The 20,216-nt window shown below is 41.4% G+C and overlaps 1 protein-coding gene across 2 annotated transcripts in view; it reads left to right on the top strand.

Moving 5' to 3' along the window:
- MYLK4 (myosin light chain kinase family member 4) overlaps positions 1-20,216 on the top strand; it is a 108,121-nt gene that overhangs the window by 60,732 nt on the left and 27,173 nt on the right. For both annotated transcript variants that reach the window (XM_054491536.2, XM_054491537.2), the window contains exon 3: positions 18,106-18,181. In XM_054491536.2, coding sequence (XP_054347511.1) covers positions 18,106-18,181 — 76 coding nt within the window. The remainder of the gene's footprint in view (positions 1-18,105; positions 18,182-20,216) is intronic.

Below are 20,216 nucleotides of genomic sequence, written 5' to 3'. Positions count from 1 at the left end.
GTTGCCAAAGAAAAACGTACAGAACACTAGTTCAAATGGAATTGCAAACAGCGTTTCTCTGGGTTGCCATGTGCTGTGCTTGCTCGTTTGTTGAATTCCTGGTGCCATTCATGAACCTCAGTCCTGGGGCTTGCTGTGGCCCTGAATTCTAAGGTGGTGAACCTCCTTTGTGAGCTATGCCCAGTGGGAAGGTGCAAGGCACAGATCTGGCTCTGTCTGGCTTTGAGTGGGACCCCATGCCTCATGGGCAGATCCACGAATAAGACACAAGTCTCATGGCACCACTGACAGAAATTGAAACAATGGGAAGGCAAGCTAATATGGAGTGTTAAGATGTTGATGTCAAATGATGTTTTCTTTTTGATATGTAAAGTTTGAGATCCTTACAGCATGACCAGATGTTAAGATCTACTCATTGTTGTGTGATAGAAATAAAGACCGAATTTTGGAATGATTGGTGCAGAGTTGAATAGAAAGGGCTCATGAGTTTTCCAAGAGGAAGAAATATCAGTTCACTGTTCATAGATGACTAGTAGACTAGTAGATGAGAAGACCGATAGAGGGTTACGATGGCCAAAGTGGGAAGAAATGTCAAATAGCAGTGAGTTGTACTGATTAAACATAAATGATGAGTACCGCTAACAGGATAGAGGCCAGAGCAACCATGATCATTCTGTTATTATCAAGCTGAAGAAGGCAAAATATCTTCTAAAAGAATGGGGACAATCGGAAATTTTATAGGTACATGGCTTGAGAAGGGAGGTTAAACTTCTTCAAATTTTAAAAATAGTAGCTTATTTAGAAAGAAATCAGATACTGTGTTCAAGGCTATGAGAGAATATACAGAGACGCAAAAGCCAGAAGATGAACCCAGGCTTTCCTGTAATGTTGACTTCTGTCTTGAGGGAACGATGTTTCTTCATGAGAACTAGGACTTTTAGTTATGAGTCAGAGTACAAAGTAATAGGCCAAAAGATTAAGTAGACTAGAACATATAGTCCTGGGTGTAACCAAAACAACCACCTTTGTGAGAGTTGAGAGCTGCCAGAATCCCTACGCATATTAGAATAGCCGATTTACTTTGGGGCTGCTTGAGTCTAACAGTTTAAGTCCAAGTAAATATAGTTTTTTGATATTGGATAATTTCTCTACTTTGTTAGTAGAGGAAATGGAAAGGTGAGCCATGATTTTTTTTCTCCCATAGCCAAAATGATGATGAAGGTTACATTGTATGGTGAAGATGAACTTTGATGAACAAAGATCAGCACTTTGGTATTCTCTGAAAAATCATTCCCAAACCCAGTAGAGGAGAATGTAACAAAATGTAATGCTCAAAGGCAAATTTTTAAAACTGAGGTTTTCATCAGGGAATAGTACTCAGAAGCACACATTTTTATTTCTAAGTATGAATATGTTTGTAGATTCAGTGTCAACTTTCCCAACTTTTATTTTGGAGTTAGTGTTCTTTGATTATTACTTGAACTTAGTAAGGAAACTGACTTTAACATTATTAATTATGAAAATAAAACATTGTTTTGAGAAAGCGTGTTTCCATATAAGGTTGAGATTAATACCATCAAAATTCCTATTTTTGAGTTTTAATAAAGATATTAAATCATCCAGGAGAAAAGATTATATACACTCTGTGAATGTGAATATGGTTAAATGAGTATTGATAGGAGCAATATTTTAATAAAAATATGATGCTTATGAATGGTATGCTATTTCAGTAAAAATACATATCCATATTTTATAACAAACTAGTCTTAGTTACTTAATCACTTGAAAAAAGTAGATTTTAGGATTTTGATTTGTTGATTTTTTTGCATCTGGAGTCTCAATTTTATAGAATGCAGATTTTCTTCAGTGTTGTAATCCTTATTTGGTTAGTTTTCTTTAAAATTCAAAAGAAAAAACACATTTGACTTTGACATTTATTGTCACAACTTTTAGTGGAGAAAAATTTGGGGGTGATACTAACTAAAAGTCAAATTCATAAAATGTGCTTAACACTTTTTATAGCATCTACCTGGGAACTGAACTTACTTATTTTAAATAACACTACTTCTCTATTAGGAGAAGTTCATGCCAGTATGATTAATTTTGTGGGGGTGAATAGAAAATGAACAACAGCAAAGTAATAGCATGAGAACTTTTCATGTTGCGATTTGACTGATGTTGCTGTAGTAAGTTATGTGTATGTGCAAATGTGCGCCACCAATAATGAGATCGGTTTGAAAATATATTGCTATATAACTGAATTAAATCAAAATGAAAAATTTTACAGTGATTGTTAAATGCCAAATTGAACTGATCTCATTAAATGTGAAATTCAAGTATATTTATACTGTGGCCTAAATTTTAATACATGAAAATAATGAGATATGGCCAGAATAGTTGGAAAAAGTTACTATTCTTAAAGCAGTTTTTTTATTTCACAGTTTAGATCTATTTTCTGCAGTTGGGTGAAATAGCTTAGGACCTGAGTAGGTAATGTCTCTCAGTTAACAGAGGAAGAAAAACATATACTGTCCCATGCTGCTTCGTGCAGGTATCTTCCTGTGATATTTACTTCAGGTTGCTACCTTTAGGTGCAAGTGGACGTTCACAAAGAAGAAAAAGTTCATTAAGAACTTTGAGAAAGACACAGCTGCATGTAGTAAGTACAGATGGAGCCCCATTTTATATGGGGCTCCTAACTGAAAACAGACTTTAATTCTGTTCTTGGAATACCCATAATTGAACTTTCCATCTGTGATCATGTGTTTCTGCTGCAGAGGCCAACTGTCACCTCATCGTAGGCACTGATTTACTTATTACTGCTCTGAGTGTAGTTTAGCACGTTCTCCGTGAAGGAGGAAGAGCCAGTCTGCATTGCTGTGGCTTCCTATGGAAATGCACACCCTGGGTGATACTGTACCTCTCTCCTCCTCGAAGAATTTCAAGTGGGGCCCTCTGCCAATCAAGGAAGTAAGCCAATCCCTCCTGGCTCCCACATGCTGTCTAGTCCAAAGCTAAAGTTTCTCTTTAGATACCACAGGTGCTAATATAGTTTTCATAATCTTGTCCATTATTATATCTATATTTTAAAAGGCTTCATTGAGGTATAAATTTATATACAAAAATTACACATATTTAATATACACATTTTGATGAGTTTGGACAAATGCATATACCTGTGATACCATCACCACCATCAAGTTACTAAACTTATCCATCACCTCCAAAAATGTCCTTTTGTTCTTTTGTGAGGTTTTTTTTTCTGGAAAAAAAAAAAAGTCACTTTAGAGTGACGAATAACGTGCTTCTCACTATAGCAACCTGATACCAAAACATAAATTAATTCTTATGCTTATACAAATACCTAACACAAATTAATCTATAGTTGCCTACTCTTCTAAACATCACAGAAAACTAGTATACAATAACAGATAGAATATTCAGAGCTGTGTGTCTTTGAAAAATGCATTGTGATGGCTGGATGTTTAATGAGAGGAAAGATCATATATTGCAATGTCCTATGACATTTTTAAAGATGAAAGTGTGGGAAAAGATCATCAATATTATTCAGTGTTATCGACGGTCATCCCTTTTGGCAAAAACATTTTAAACATTATTAAAATTTCCTGTACTTAGGTGAAATTGGGTAGAATCTCATTTCAAGTTGAGCTGATTGGGCTACAATGCTCTTTAAGGTTTTTTTTTTTTTTCCCTGAATTCAAATGGATTACATAATTTGAGAAATTTTCCCTTTCTTTGTCTTATTTTGAGCTTCTAAAATACTATTTTTTTTGTGGTAAATTGTATGGTTGGGAATACAAAACAGTTACCTTTCTAACCCAATGGACTGGGAGGCAAACTCCTTCCATTCCCGTAATTTCTTTGTAATATAAAATTTAAATGTGATGTTAAATCTAAGTTGTTTTTTCAGATTTCTTCTTGTTCTGCCTTCAGCCAACATGGAAAATAAATGGCTGATTTAGACAACAACAAAAAATGCTGCTTTTGGGTTTGTTTTGGTTTCATTCACCAAAACAGCAATGTCCTGCCTTGGAGAATAAGAGATTGTTATTCTTATTTGAATCAGCAAATCAAGCTCCCTGCTTAAACAGGGAAGACAGGCTCATTGCCATGGATGACCGGGACCAGGAATCTGAAAAGGACCTGCAGGGGCATGTGTTAAAAACTCAGACTCTGTATACCCCCAACCCGCTTAATGATTACTACCTCCAAGCAATGCTTGAGAAGAAACTTGAGAAGAACCTTGAGACTACTCCCATCACCCTCCCTTCCCTTTGTGGAAAGGGGAATGGGAAACTTTGTTGAGAAAGTCCTCAGTAGAACGATTTCCATGTTGACAGTTCCTAATGCAATAGGACAACCTAAGAACTGAACCCAAGCGAAGGCCTCACCTGCTGAGAAATGGGGAAGAACTAAAAACACTAAATAAATCAATAAGCAGCACACAGCCACCCAAACAAGCATCTTGCTTTTTTCTGTGATCTGTTATAAAGACATTTTTGCTTAGCAATCTGGTTACTACTAAATCATCATAACAGCGGAAGACAGATTCCAAGAGTGGAGATATTTGGAAAAGCACCCAGGAAGGGGTGTCTTGCAACCATATAAAGCTTCTGAGGATGCTCCTTCACTGTGCTGAGCTTTCTTCTAGCTCCTGTGACATCCTAGAACTTTAAAGCTGAGGGGACATTAGAGTGATGGATATGATGTATAATTGGACTGGCTACTTATTGCCATTGGAAATATTGTGAAGGACTTTAATAGTAAAATGCAGAGACATTATTTAGCACCTGATTTGATGTTGGGTTAGGTGATGTACAAAGAAATTTAATCAGACATTTCAAAGGAAAGAGCTACTCCCTGCTCTTGTCTTCTGGCAAAATTAGTTTCCATAATCATAATAAAGTAAAATGTGGCAGCAACAATCCCTAACTCTAACCTCATTTCCCATGATCAAAAGTATTCATGAAGTATCTCTCTGTGCAAACATGTTAAAGCATGCTAAAGAAGTTATGGCCAATGCAGAAATATGAATAATAGATCTTAAATATATACACTAAGCAAATGAATGTTTATAGTACATGTTCTGATTTTTAGTAGGTCTAAGAAATTTGAGAAGGTGATCAAACGGTAAATTACTTCAAAAACCATACTGAGGATAGAGTTTCAGATGCTGCTGGTGACACAAACATTTGAATTTCTACAAAGGTCTGAAAAGACTTAGCTTTTTTTCTAGAGGTCCAGGACAACAGATTGCCCTGCATGGAGGTGGAACTTGTAGGTACCACAGGAGTCTGGGAGCTGGACATCAAAGTGTGATGTTGAGGAGGATGTAATAAAGGGCATGTAATGGCAGCCCTTGACAAAAATTTTTATACAGGTGGTTGAGATGATCAGCAAATACAGCCTGGCATCAGTTCCCCCCACCTGACCTTCTAATCAACAAATCAGTCAATCAATCAGAGTCCGTCATGAGCTGACACTGAGTTAGATTCTAGAGATACTGAGATGCCTTGAGGGGGTCAGAAATGCAAACAAATCATTCAACACAGTGTGATAAATCCACGAAGATGTGTGGCCAACAGAGGCAGAGAGAAGGTGGACTCCTCCTTAGGTAGAACTTATGGGAGGGGAGTGTTTAAGAAAGAATTCGCCTGTAATCCCAGCACTTTGGGAGGCCGAGGTAGGCAGATCACGAGGTCAAGAGATGGAGACCATCCTGGCCAGCATGGTGAAACCCCATCGCTACTAAAAATACAAAAATTAGGTGGGTGTGGTGGCACACACCTGTAATCTCAGCTACTTGGGAGGCTGAGGCAGGAGAATCGCTTGAACCCGGGAGGCAGAGTTTGCAGTGAGCTGAAATCATGCTACTGCACTCCAGCCTGGTGACAGAGCAAGACTCCGTCTCAAAAAAAAAAAAAAAAAAAAAAGAATTCACAAACGGAGACCTTCCTGAATTGGGTCTTGAATAATGAGTAGGAGTTCCACCTGTTTTCTCAAAGTAGGGTCACTGGACCACGTGCATCAGAATCACTCCCAGAGCTCATGAAAAATGTCCTTGGGCTTCAACCCAGACCCACAGATTGAGAATTTCTGGGGAAGGAACTTTATTAATTTCAGGGCCACCATCCCAGGGCCTAAGGTAGGTAAAGGCATCGCTGGTAGTAACTCTTTTACCTCTCTTCACTGTTGTCCATTGCTCTCTCCTTGACTTTCAAAGCACACTTTGATTCCGTATCTAATAATGAACTTGCAGGGATAGCGTAAATATTTTTAAAAACTTCTTATTTAAACATTAAATATTACATGGCCAACAGCCTGTTGTTGTGGCCACGTGCCTTCATATGATACTCTTGTTCCCTGGTCTGTACACTAATAACTGGGAGTCCACAGTTGCTCACGTATCAAGGTGTACTGCGTTGGACCAGGGTCCTGGGGGCCCCCTCCATGCTAGATATTGACCCTATAGTTACTGGTCTTAGGACAGTCCCGAGGCTGAGAGGAGGCAAGGTCGGGAGGTTGGAGGAGCTCCTAGGAGTCTCAGAAAATCCCCTATTTACCAGCCAGCATAGAGGTAGTTCCATGTTTTAATAACTAGGACGGTACCAGCATACCAGCTGAATATTTCCCCCATGTCCACAATCAAACAAAGGACAATAAGACAAGAACCCGAAGAGTTCAGCTTGGTGTTCATGTTCTTCATATATTGAGAGTTTAAGCATATCTTAGGAGTAAAAGCACAGACCGATCGGGGGTGTTGGAGGGTATGTACTAGCTGTGTACTTAACATTTTTAATTTATTTATTTTTAATTGACAATAACAGTTGTGTATATTCATGGGGCACGGTGTGAAGTTTTGATCTATGTATACATTGTAGAAAGGGTCAATCAAGCTAACTAACTTAACACTCTTTTGTGGTGAGGATGTTAAAAATCTATTCCTTTAGCAATTTTGAAATATGTACAGTATGTTATTAACAATCGTGGTCACCAAGCCATGCAATAGTTCACTAAAACTTATCCCTCCGGTCTGAGACTTTGTACCCTTTAATCAACAGCTCCTCTTTCCACCTTCCTCCCCTACCCCACCCTTCAGCCTCTAAATTTTGATTTGTAAGAACGGTGCTAAACACAATACTTTTATTTTCTTTCAAGTTGATAGTCATCTTTATCGTAGGCAGGTTACAGCACTTGTATTAATTCTAACTGTATTCTTTGCATTAATCCTGACTGCATAATTTGCATTTTGGGGCCCATCAGAATACATTCCTAATTCTCTAGAGCTTGGTTTGCCTTGGTTTTCATCCTGTCTTTGGGCCTTAATGTTGCTCTTCTCTGAGGCCTGAGTTTGGGCAATCTGTCAACCCCAGAGATTAGTGGAAAGTTCCAGTCACATGATACCTAGTCGTGCGTGCTCTTCCCTGAGCTCCAGCAGGAGTCCTGGGCTCCAGCGGGAGTCCTGGGCCTCCTGAGCAGCTCACGGATGTTCCACGCAGTGCTGGGTCTCCACCAATTGCTGCCAGCAAGGCCAGAGGCATGCGGCCCCCACTGAGTGCTGTCTTGACTCCCTCCCGCCTCCTCACTGGCTTCCCTCTGAGCTTACCTAAGTACAAGATTAGCTCTTCAGACGCCTTGTGGATGGAGGCAAGATGTGAATAGACACACGAGGCTGGGACACATATTTTGTAAAATGCTTCTTCACACCAATTCATGAAGTATATTCACTAGGTCAACGCTTCTGAAATTCTAACATGTATGGGAACCGCCTGGCCATTGGTTAAAGAGCAGATTTTGATTGGGTGGGTGGTGGGGAGGGGCTGAGGTTCTGAGGTTCTGCATTGCTAGTAGGTTCCCAGGAGATGCTGCCGCGGGTTCACCAGCCCACTTTGAATAGACTGGAGCAGGCGAGTAAACGTTGGGGACAGTCATAACTGATTAGTTTTTTACCTACGCAGTTTGTATTACAGACAAATTCATCCATTCAGAGACTTTTTTAAGAGCTTTGCAGTATCTCTTTGCTTCTCAGAGGTAGCTTTTCAAAAGTCACTCTGCTTTGCAGTATGTGTTTCCTGTGTAGGGGAAGATGCAGAAAGGTAAACTATTAGGAGGTTAAGCATTTTGCTCAGTGAGTCTAAGCGCAGATCTCTAAATATTCCTGCAGTCCAGGGGACCACACCTCGCCTCACATTAGGAAACACCAAGCCCCTCTGAGCCTCGGCCGGTGTGCCCCACTGCAGGGAGCCAGTGGAGCTCGGGGAGGCTGAACTGAACTTAGGCTCTGAGTGGGAGACAGGAGATGAAGTGATAAAAAATGATCTTAAAATAAAAATTAAAAAGCACACCGAGAATCCCATGTGAAATGAAGGCTCTTAAAACTGTCTGCGGCGGGAAGAAATCAAAGAGTTTTATTGGGTGATGAAGAAACACTGTAAACTTCATGCGAAAACATTCCAAGGTTTGGACTTGTGTTATGAAAGGGAAATTTTACAAAGTAAGACTCATTTTAATGAAATGAACATGAGGAGCTGTGATTCCATTTGAAGTCGGTTGACATACACATGCACTCATGCTCTCAATTTCTTAGTAGCCTCACTGCACAGTTTTTGAAGTGCTCAGGTGCTATTCTGGTGACGGAATCCCAAGAAGGCAAAGCATCCCTTGATGTATAGTTTTTAGATGTACTTTTACCCAAAGTGCTATAAATACTTCTATGCCCTGAAAGGCAATATTTCTCCACCTCAGCCTCAGTCCTCCTCTCTTCTGCTTACCTCCATTTTAATGGAGGAATTAAATCACTTTCAATTACTAAATTTTGGCCAAGAAGCCAGGCAGAAAGCTTTCAGGCAGAGGACCAGAGGCATGGTTGGCAATGTTGGATTTTTTATTTGTTGCCCTCCCAGGATGCCTCATAGATCATTTTTGGAGGGAGGTTTTATGGGTTTCAGGGCCGTTTACCTTGGCCTCATTTCCACACATGTATCCCTGGGTGGAGGATAAGGAAGAGGCAGTGGTTTGCTAGATAGTGCATCCTGGATAGGATCAAAGACCTTGCTTATCGGGGGGAGGAAGAGGGATTCCAGTGTTGTTATAATTGCTCCAAACTGTGACCAGAGGGAGCCTGGCTGGTAAGAAGGCCTCAGAACAAAGGCCAGAGTGACCGGAGGCGACAGAGGAAGTGGGTCCCCTCCCTTTTAGTACTTTACAATCCCTGGGGTGTGGGTGGATTAAAAAACACTGGTGTTCTGGCCCCACTCAAGACCCAGTTTATCAGAATCTTCAGGGGAGGACCCAGGCATTAATAGTTCCCAACGTCCCCAGATCGTTGGGAGCCACATATTAGAACTTAGAACAGTTTGGATAACAAAAACAGGTGGGGTGAGCAATGCAAGTTTGAGAGGGAAAGAAAGAGCGGCCTCAAGTCAGAGGGCTCAGCGTTTTCTCTGTGGGAAGGACAGGTAAGGTGGCAGTGGGAAGAAAATAACAATATCAGACTCATTATAAGGTGTCAGCATATCCAACGGGTATAAGATGGGGGAAAATAAAATCTATGCTATCGAACTACTCTACTCACTGTGGCCACATAGGTAGGTGAAGGTTCTTAATTTGTTCATTTTAGGTGGTTGTTTTTAAAATTGATGCAGACAGGCTGGATAGAAGAATGGAGGAGAGCGAATATTTGTAATAATTTGTAGCTGTGACCCACAGCCTGGACCCCCATGGTGGCCGGTAGATGTTAGGGGTTGGCCACCCCATCTTACAGTTCTGTCCTCTACCACCAGGCTCAAGCATTGATCTTTTCAAACCTCCTCAGCTCTGAACATATAACCCTTTCTACAACAAGGGAGTTATCAGGATAAGAAAACTTGGAAGTATATTTATAAAAAGTTTTGATGTCAATAAGGAATAGCCTAATGGAGTAAATTTGACCATCCTGGGCTCCACATGGTCTTTTTGTGCTAGCAGAGGCTGTTAAATGTGGTAGCAGCTGGGCATGATGGCTCACAGCTGTAATCCCAGCACTTTGGGAGGCCGAGGTGGGTGGATCGCGAGGTCAGGAGTTCAAGACCAGCCTGGCCAAGATGGTGAAACCCCGTCTCTACTAAAAATACAAAAAAAATTAGCCAGGTGTGGTGGTGGGCACCTGTAATCCCAGCTACTGGGGAGGCTGAGGCAGAAAATTGCTTGAACTTGGGAGATGGAGGTTGCAGGGAGCCGAGATTGTGCCACTGCACTCCAGCCTGGGCAACAGAGACAGACTGCATATCAAAAAAAAAAAAAAAAGAAAAGTGGTAGCATGCTTTCTCTTATGATACAGCTCGATGTATATTATAATAAAATAAAGTAAAAATATCCGTGCATCTTCATTTGATGGATGATCCAGTTAGGCTTTCCTAAATCCACACCTTTAACTTCAGGCCCTTTCTTGGTCTATGTACTTGGAGGGTCCATTTACTTGGCTTCCGAATGGAGCACTGTGCACGTAATTGTGGGTGCATCGAAAGGCTTTGATTTTCCTGGCGGGGTTATTTTCTCAGGTGACTGACTCCACCTGATGTCATCAGCAGCCTGGGGAGGATCCACTTACTGAGTTCTGAGAATAGGTGAACGCTTTCCCTTTCTGGATTTGGTCAGTCAGATTCTGTCCTGCCTTGAGCCATGCCAGTCCCCACACACCATGAAACAGGCTGTGCTTTGTGAGAATTCCTTTTATGACCCAGGATATCAGGGTTTTCTTGCTTCATGCATGGAGAGTTTGAGTGTGTGCTGAGGTTGAAGGGAAATAGATTTACTTTACAAACGATCTCTAGAAGTATCTTCTATGCTCAGGTAAGAAAATGTTTTTGTATTTCTTCTGAAAATTCATCTCTTTGTATTCTTGTAGGATTTATTTATTGTTCTCTCCCCCATTAGGAATCTAATCAAAGTTTAATAAAGTCATTATAAATTGTTATAATTTTGTTTAGATATTTCTAGAACTTAGGTTAAGATGGCCAAAAATTGTTCGTCTTGGCATCTCCATAAACAGTAATATGAAAAGCTGTTATTCAGGGTACACATGACCTAGCATCCTCTGCTAGCAAGAAAAGACTGTGTGGAGCCCAGGACTGGTCAGATTTATTCCATTAGGCTATTCCTTTTTGACACTGAACTTTTAGAATTTAAATACACTTCCAAGTTTTCTTATCCTGATAACCCCCTTGTTGTAGAAAGGCCATGTGGGTGATATGTTCAGAGCCGAGGAGGTTTGAAAAGACCAATGCTTCAGCCTGGCAGTAGAGGACAGAGCTGAAGGACAGGGTGGCCAACCTCTAACATCTACCTGCCACCATCAGAGTCCAGGCTGTGGATCACAGCTACAAATTATTACAAATATTTGCTCTCCTCCATTCTTCTATCTGGCCTGTCTGCAACAGTTTTAAAAAGAACCAGGAATTCTCTATATATTATGTTATGAACACAATTTTCTGTAGCAACTGTAATCCCAAAATGCATGGCCGTTGATATTGCTGGCCATCAACTATGTAAATTCAGGGCGGTAGATATGAGCCACTGTAACAGGGATGCATCTGAGATGGCCCCCAGGGCAGCCTGGCTTTTCAGGGTTGCACCCTGATGACAGAGTGTCCTCACAGTGAAAGTGCCATTCCAGAAAGCACTGTTTTCTTCATCACACATTGCTTCACCAAGCACTTTAGAACCTTACCCTCTGTTCGGTGCTGGGGAAACAAAGAAGAGAAGGTTCCGTATGCCAGCGGGCAGACAGACACATTGAGAACGCTGCAGTAACACAGAAAATGCTGGTGGTATTGTTGAGGTCCAGAGGAGGCAGCCCTTATCTTAGCATTTATGTTCTTTTAAGGTCAAATCTGTTTTACGATTGATTTTTAAAATGATTTTTATGGAATGGGAATGAAAGAAGGATTAGACAATGTTGTTCAATTGAATGAATTTCCCTTTCAGCTATTCCACCATTCTCAGGAAAAGTAGGGTTTTGATGTAGTACTGGGACAGGTCTGTAGCGTAGGGCGAGAGTGCACTCATGCCCAGGTAGCCGGCACATGCCTGTGGACCAATGCCACCCTCCTGTTCAAATCTGGATCCTATGGCAGTAAATGTAATGGTTAACGCAGAAAAGAGGATAAAGTGCGGACTTAAAATTGCTTAAATAATCAAAACTGGCATGCAAACGATGAATACTGAACTCTTAAAAGCAGTACTTTGCAGAAGGAGAAAAAGAGTTTGCAAGAATTGAGCTGATAGTTCCAATTATGTTCTTGCACTCAAACCGACTAATTAGAATGATCCTTCTCCAAAACACACTTCAGAAAATCAGAGTGTGAAGCATGTTGTTATCTACAATTGTCTCCAAATTATTTTGATTTTGCACTGCCATCAGTAAAAGATTTTAAAGCACACCCCAATGTATTTATTTATAAATTATATACATTGATAACCACTACATGCACTTTATTTTATTATTTTATTTTATTTTATTTTTGAGACGGAGTCTCTCTCTGTTGCCAAGGCTGGAGTGCAGTGGCGTAATCTTGACTCACGGCAACCTCTGCCTCCAGGGTTCAAGCAATTCTCCTGCCTCAGCCTCCTGAGAGCTGGGACTACAGGTGTGCACCACCAGGCCCAGCTAATTTTTGTATTTTTAGTAGAGATGGGGTTTCACTATGTTGGCCGGGCTGGTCTCAAACTCCTGACCACATGATCTGCCCACCTCGGCCTCCCAAAGTGTTGAGATTACAGGCGCGAGCCACCGCGCCTGGCTGCACTTTTATTTTTATAAATAACATTTAATATGTCAGAGATACTTTTATATGTGTCCAATTGTATCAATATATTTTTAAAAACATATGTAAAATATAAATGTTAAAAGAATGGTGTCTTAGCTTGGCTGCTATAGCAAATTTTTCTGGACTGGGTGGTTTAAACAACAAACATTTATTTCTCACAGTTCTGGGGGCTGAGAAGTCCCAAATCAGGCTGCTGGCAGATCCAGGGCCTGGCGAGGGCCCCGTTACTAGTGTGTAGTGGGCTTCTCCCCATAAAAAGTGAGCAAACTTTCATTTTGGTTCTTATAAGGGCACTAATCCCATTCATGAGGACTCTCCAATCATGACCTAGTCACCTCTGAAGGCCCTACCTTTTAATAGCATCACCATGAGGGTTAGGATTTTAATGTATGAATTCGTGTGTGTATATCATCGGGGGCGGGGGGGATACATTCAATCCATAAGAAATGGAATAAATTGAAGTGAGTTCTAGCATGTCTTTGATACCCTCCAAAGGAATACTATGGACACTCCCTGGGTACGTATGCCCCACTTACGAGACCAGTCTAGGAAGCCAGACAGAGTGGAGAGAACTGAGCTGTGTTTTGAATACTTGAGCATCTGGACCACATAGCCTTTCTTCCCTGTGTCATTCTATATCCACTGATAAATTATAATAAAAGGAATTGGTAAATAGTTCCAAAGGAATCCATATGCAAATACAGAAATTTTTTTAAGTGAATTTGCATGAAAGAGGTCCTTAGGTTCATCCCAGCCATTGATGTGAATTCAGCAGAGGAACATAGTCACTGACATGATTTTCATCCCATTAACTGGGGATGGTCAGGATTGGGTCAGAAACTTCATGCTTAAGAGCACGGTCCTATGCTCTTTAATCGGTAGAAGACATGTTTCATTTTTGGACAACAAACAAGATGTATCTACAAACTTGAGCTTTCTATTTTAGCAACGTCTAGGCATAACTTAGAAATACAAAGTAAAAACATTTCATATTTTTGGTTGCAGTCCTGGAAAGGAAAGGAGAAATACAGCTTCCGTCCTGGAAAGAACAGGAGAAATACAACTTCTGTTTGTTGGAAACTCTTCAGTTCAAAGTTCCTCTAGATGTCAGTATTACATAGGGAAATGAAAATATAACAGCCTTTGGCAATGAATAAAGGCCTTCTTACATTATTTAAATGGAAAAACATATGTGATATATAATTACTAAAGAAAAAAGCAGCCTGTCTTGGAAGCTGGTTTCGTATATTCCTCAATACTGACAGCTTCTCCTGTTGGTTAAGTCCGACTGTGAACCCAAAGATTATTGGTTCAGCATGTGGACTTTTCCACCTGATACTCAGATGGCCTCAGAGGCAAACGTGGATCTGTCAGTGCTCCACGGAGTCTTACAGCCAGCTGCTCAATTTTGTATACTTTGATGGGCAGAAATTGACTGATACATACCAGTTTTCATTACTAAATCCACATATACTTATATCATTGCGTTCATGCCACACAGAATAAACCCAGAAGCACAATGTCTATTGATATACCAGAAGTTTTCATTTCAAAAGGGAAGAACTGAAAGACAGTTATAAAACATCTTAAACACAATTTGTTAAACTGTCTTATTCTACTAATTTGGATATATGCTTTCAAAATTGGACTTAAATTCTCTCTCTTTTTTGCTTCTCTTCCATGTTAATTGTAATCTTTTGACAAATATTTATCTCTTCACTCTGCTAATTTGTTTTTGATTTATGACCTTCTCTCTTAATCATTTTTCTTATCTCCTGTGGTGCCAACTATGTAGTAGATCTCAATAAATATGAATCATGTAACTTGGCTATAGTCTTTCTATCTTTTTTTTCCCCAGAAAGACAGTATAGTGTGGTAGTTAGGTGCAGTGTCTGAAGTAGACAGCTGGGTCTGAATCCTAGCTCTACCATTTCTAAACTTTATAACCTTGGGAAATTACCTAACTTCATTTGTACGATGGGGCTAATAGTATCTATCTTAAAGGGCTGTTAGTAGGAGCAAACAGGTAAACAAAGTGCTTAGAAGAGTGGTACATAATGTGTGTGCACAATACATGGTAGCCATCACCACTACCACCATCATCACCATGACCGTCACCATCACCACTACAATGGCCACCACCACTACAATCACCACCATCACCACCACCACAACACTACCACATCACCACCACCACCACCACTGCCACCACCACCGTTATGGCCACCACCATCATCACCACCACCACCACGACTACCACCACAACCAACACCATCACCACCATCACCACCATCACCACCACCACCATCATCACCACCACCACCACCATCACCACCACCACCACCACCATCACCACCACCATCACCACCACCATCACCATCACCACCATCACCACCACCACCACCATCACCACCACCAAAACCACCATCACCACCACCACCATCATCACCACCACCACCACCATCACCACCACCACCATCACCATCACCACCACCATCACCACCACCATCACCATCACCACCATCACCACCACCACCACCATCACCACCACCAAAACCACCATCACCACCACCACCATCATCACCACCACCACCACCATCACCACCACCACCATCACCATCACCACCACCATCACCACCACCATCACCATCACCACCATCACCACCACCACCACCATCACCACCACCAAAACCACCATCACCACCACCACCACCATCACCACCACCACCATCACCACCACCATCACCACCACCACCATCACCACCACCATCACCACCACCACCATCACCATCACCACCATCACCATCACCACCACCACCACCACCATCACCACCACCATCACCACCATCACCATCACCACCACCATCACCACCACCACCATCACCACCACCATCACCACCATCATCACCACCACCACCATCACCACCACCATCACCACCACCATCACCACCATTACCATCACCACCACCATCACCATCACCACCACCATCACCACCACCATCACCACCATCACCATCACCACCACCACCATCACCACCATCACCACCATCACCATCACCACCACCATCACCACCACCATCACCACCATCACCACCACCATCACCACCATCACCATCACCATCACCACCATCACCATCACCACCACCATCACCACCATCACCATCACCATCACCACCATCACCATCACCACCACCATCACCACCATCACCACCATCACCATCACCACCACCATCACCACCATCACCATCACCACCACCACCATCACCACCATCACCATCACCACCACCACCACCACCATCACCACCACCATCACCACCACCACCACCACCACCACCATCACCATCATCACCACTACCATCATCACCACTACCATCACCACCACCATCACCACCACCACCATCACCACCACCACCACCACCATCATCACCACTACCATCACCACCACCATCACCACCATCACCATCACCATCACCGCCACCACCATCACCACCACCACCATCACCACCATCACCACAACCACCACCATCATCATCACCATCACCACAACCACCACCACCATCATCACCACTACCACCATCATCAGCACCATCACCACCATCACCATCACCATCACCACCACCATCACCACCACCACGATCATCACCACTACCACTATCATCATCATCATCATCACTACATACTGGTCTCTGAAGTAATCACCAGGGAGTCAAAGATGAACCAGTCTTGTTGCCCACTAGAAGTCCACAATCTAGTGGGAAATTGACAGGAAAAAAGGCTTAAAGTGTTATAAGGGATACCAGGGGTGGGGCTATGTGCTGAGTTCTGTGCAAGCGCAGAGGAGGGAGCAATCGGCTTTGCTTGAAGAGGCGGCAGACCATTTTCCCTGCAGAAGGAAAAGTAGGCAAGTGCCGTCTCTGGACTTTCACTTAAAGAGAAACTCTGAAGCTCTCACTTCCAGTCTTGGCTTTCCACAGATTCACTAAACATGCGTTTATGTTGTAAGTTCACCATCTAAAAAACGGAAATACTCTGAATCCATGGAGCTGCCCCCTGCATTGTGTAAAAGCACATTTGCAGCAGCCGGATGTGTTGGCTCACACCTGTAATCCCAGCACTTTGGGAGGCCAGGGCAGGCAGATCACCTGAGGTCAGGAGTTCAAGACCAGTCTGGCAAACGTGGCAAAACCCTGTCTCTACTGAAAATACAAAATATTAGCCAGGCATGGTGGCGCATGCCTGTAGTCCCAGCTACTCAGGAGGCTGAGGCAGGAGAATCGCCTGAACCCGGGAGGTGGAGGTTGCAGTGAGCTGAGATTGCGCCATTGCACTCCAGCCTGGGCAACAAGAGCGAAACTCCATCTCAAAAAAAAAAGAAAAAAGCACATTTGCAATTTGTCTTGATATCTGTGCTCTGAACTTACATGGTGTTTCATGCTTGCAAATCAGCTGAAGGCAGATTATGTCGTGTTTCAAAGGGGAAATAAATACTTCTTTTTGGACATCCACACAATGTCATTAATTTATAATGCAAAACTTTAGAAGTTGTGATAATTTGGGTGGATTGGGCTAATGTTTCCCTTTTATATGGGGTACATTAGCTAACGGTTTGCTCAACTAATTCAGATACTCCAGGACTGTGAGAAGAATGTTTATCCACTTAGGAAAAGGGCCATCTGTTCTAAGCACTGTAAAGGTTCCATTTATAAAGCTGACTTTCATCTCCTACTCTCTGGTTTACAGAGCCCATTCACATGTATCCTCTCATTTCTATTTGATTTATATGTAAACCATATCAAGACAACTTAAACAGAGGTCAAGGGTGATGCACACATTATTAATATCCTTTCATCTATTCATGAAGATGGGCTTTTTTCCCATAATGACAGTTTTACAGAATTTCTTTGAAAATAGTGAGCTCATTTCAGATACTATAGTCTATATGGGCTTTCATTAATTCAGACTGTTCTGCCCTCTACATTACTATTACTTTTACGGGGTTTTTTTCTATGTTTGAATCGTATAATATAGTAGTTTTCAGCCTGGGGTGATGGGTGATTTTGCTCCCCATTTATAGATCTCTGGAGACCTTTTTGGTCATCACAACTGGGAGGGAGGGTGCTACTGGCATCTGGTGGATAGAGGCCAGCGATGCTGCTATCCTGTAATGCTCGTGACATTCCCCACCACATGGAATCATCCAGCGCAAGTGTCAGGGGTGCTGAGGTAGAAAAGCCCAGATGTAATATTTAACTTCAGTTACTCAATTGTGCCTCCACAGGTGAAGGAGGTGTGGTCAAATGCCGACCTGACGGAAAGGATGCCCGTCAAAAGCAAAAGGACATCAGCCCTCACAGGTAACATCTTTAGAAAACTAGATAGTTACGGATAAAGAAAGTTCTGTTATAAAAGTCCTGTTGTTATTCAGAGGAAGTTGCACATTTATAAAGCCGTGTGTAGGAAGAAGTGATGTTTATAAAAAAATACCCTCCCCCCACCTTTTTTTTTTTTTTTTTTTTTTTTTTTTTTTTTTTTTTTTTGCTTGTCTTTGAGTCTTACTAGTTACAAACAAGAAAATCTTTTGGAACCCAGTTGGTCATATTTCCTTCTGCTTTGCTTTTAAAAGCTTATATCTGCTGATAAAAAACAAACCTGGATAAAGATGCCATTATAGAAAGCCAAAATTATACTGATCATCTGCATTTTCCATTAAAATATTTTGTGTCCTGTGGTGACTTCTAGAGAGATCTACCCAGAAGAATCAGCTCTCCTCTGAGAAAGAAAAGGTTAATAAACCCAACAAGAAAAATGCTGAGAAGACCAATGCCTCTCTAGTTCATAGAAATTTTGCCATATTTCACACAAAAAGACAAGACAAAGTAAAAGATTTTGCTCCAAGATCCAAGAGAGAATATAGATGGAACAGACATTTCATGCACAGAGAGCCTGAATACACAGGAAAGTGATAGTGCTGGGAATGAAAAGCAAGCCACTGTGGATAAAAATGAACACCCAGTGTTTGAAGAAGAGAAAAACGGGTTTCATTCTAAGGAAGATACTAGTGGATGAGAAGCTGAGAAGAAAAGAGAACTGGCAACTGCACATGAGACAGAGCTGGACCAATGTCCAAATAAAAATCAATACGTGTATCAAACTAATGGTGACGAATTTCATGAAAGGTAGGGTTACAACATTGCATATCCACAGCAATGTTTTCTGTAGATCTATGTGCCATTGCAGTTTAAGGCCTTATTAAAAGGATAAATGAAGAGAGTTTTGAAGCAATGATTTATAACTTGGTTTTCCAGCTTATATGAATTTTTCATGGCCACATTTTATTGCCATTATTTTTTCTTCTTGCCTGTGATATTTTCAGGCATTTTATTATTTTCTATGTTTTCTACCAACTGGTAGACAAAGATGACGATTAATAGTGCCCACAGGAATCAGTGTTTTTTAAAGATCAAGTAAAACATTTTCATTTTTAGCAATACAGAATATATCCTTCCTAAGGACAAGAATTAAATAATGACTGGATTTATCTGTAAGTTAAAAACCTAAATCTGAAAAAGCTTACCTACTCCATCATAAATAACAAATTGCCTGTTTTTCCCAAATATTGTGAGGATGAAGTAAGATGTAGATTATTGAATGACTTTCTTTCTCAACTACACAGTTTCACTTATAGATTCGGGTAATATTATAGCCAATTGAAATGAACTACTCTAAGTTATGAGTAATCACATATCACAGTATCTATTTGGAACCAAAAGTATCAAACCACTTGTGTGGTCTTTTTTAGGGTTTAAAACATAATTCTTACTTCATTTTTTAATAATGTATCTGAAACCTCATCTTGGAGAAATTTAATTTTCCAAGACTTAGGCATAAATATTAATGATTGCTAAGAAAGAAACTTCATCACTGCCAGATGTGTTCAGTAAGATCGAGAGCTGCTGAGAAAGGGAAATTAGGTCAATTCTTCCACTGATAAAGGTTTAGTCTCACAGCCGTTAAGATTCAGAGAGATTGGCCGGTGCGGTGGCTCACGCCTGTAATGCCAGCACTTTGGGAGGCTGAGGCGGGTGGATCACGAGGTCAGGAGATCGAGACCATCCTGGCTAACACGGTGAAACCCCGTCTCTATTAAAAAATACAAAAAAATAGCCGGGTGTGGTGGCGGGTGCCTGTAGTCCCAGCTACTCAGGAGGCTGAGGCAGGAGAACGGCGTGAACCCGGGAGGCAGAGCTTGCAGTGAGCCAAGATCGCGCCACTGCACTCCAGCCTGGGTGACAGGGTGAGACTCCGTCTCAAAAAAAAAAAAAAGATTCAAAAGATTCAGACAGATTATTGCTTCTTTTATCATGCTATAATTTAATAATTTTTCTCTAA

Source organism: Pongo pygmaeus, chromosome 5 (genome assembly GCF_028885625.2).
Source record: "Pongo pygmaeus isolate AG05252 chromosome 5, NHGRI_mPonPyg2-v2.0_pri, whole genome shotgun sequence".
NCBI classification, from domain to species: Eukaryota; Metazoa; Chordata; class Mammalia; order Primates; family Hominidae; genus Pongo; species Pongo pygmaeus.
The sequence above is the reverse complement of the archived record's forward strand: the minus strand, read 5'-3'. Positions and strand labels throughout refer to the sequence as shown.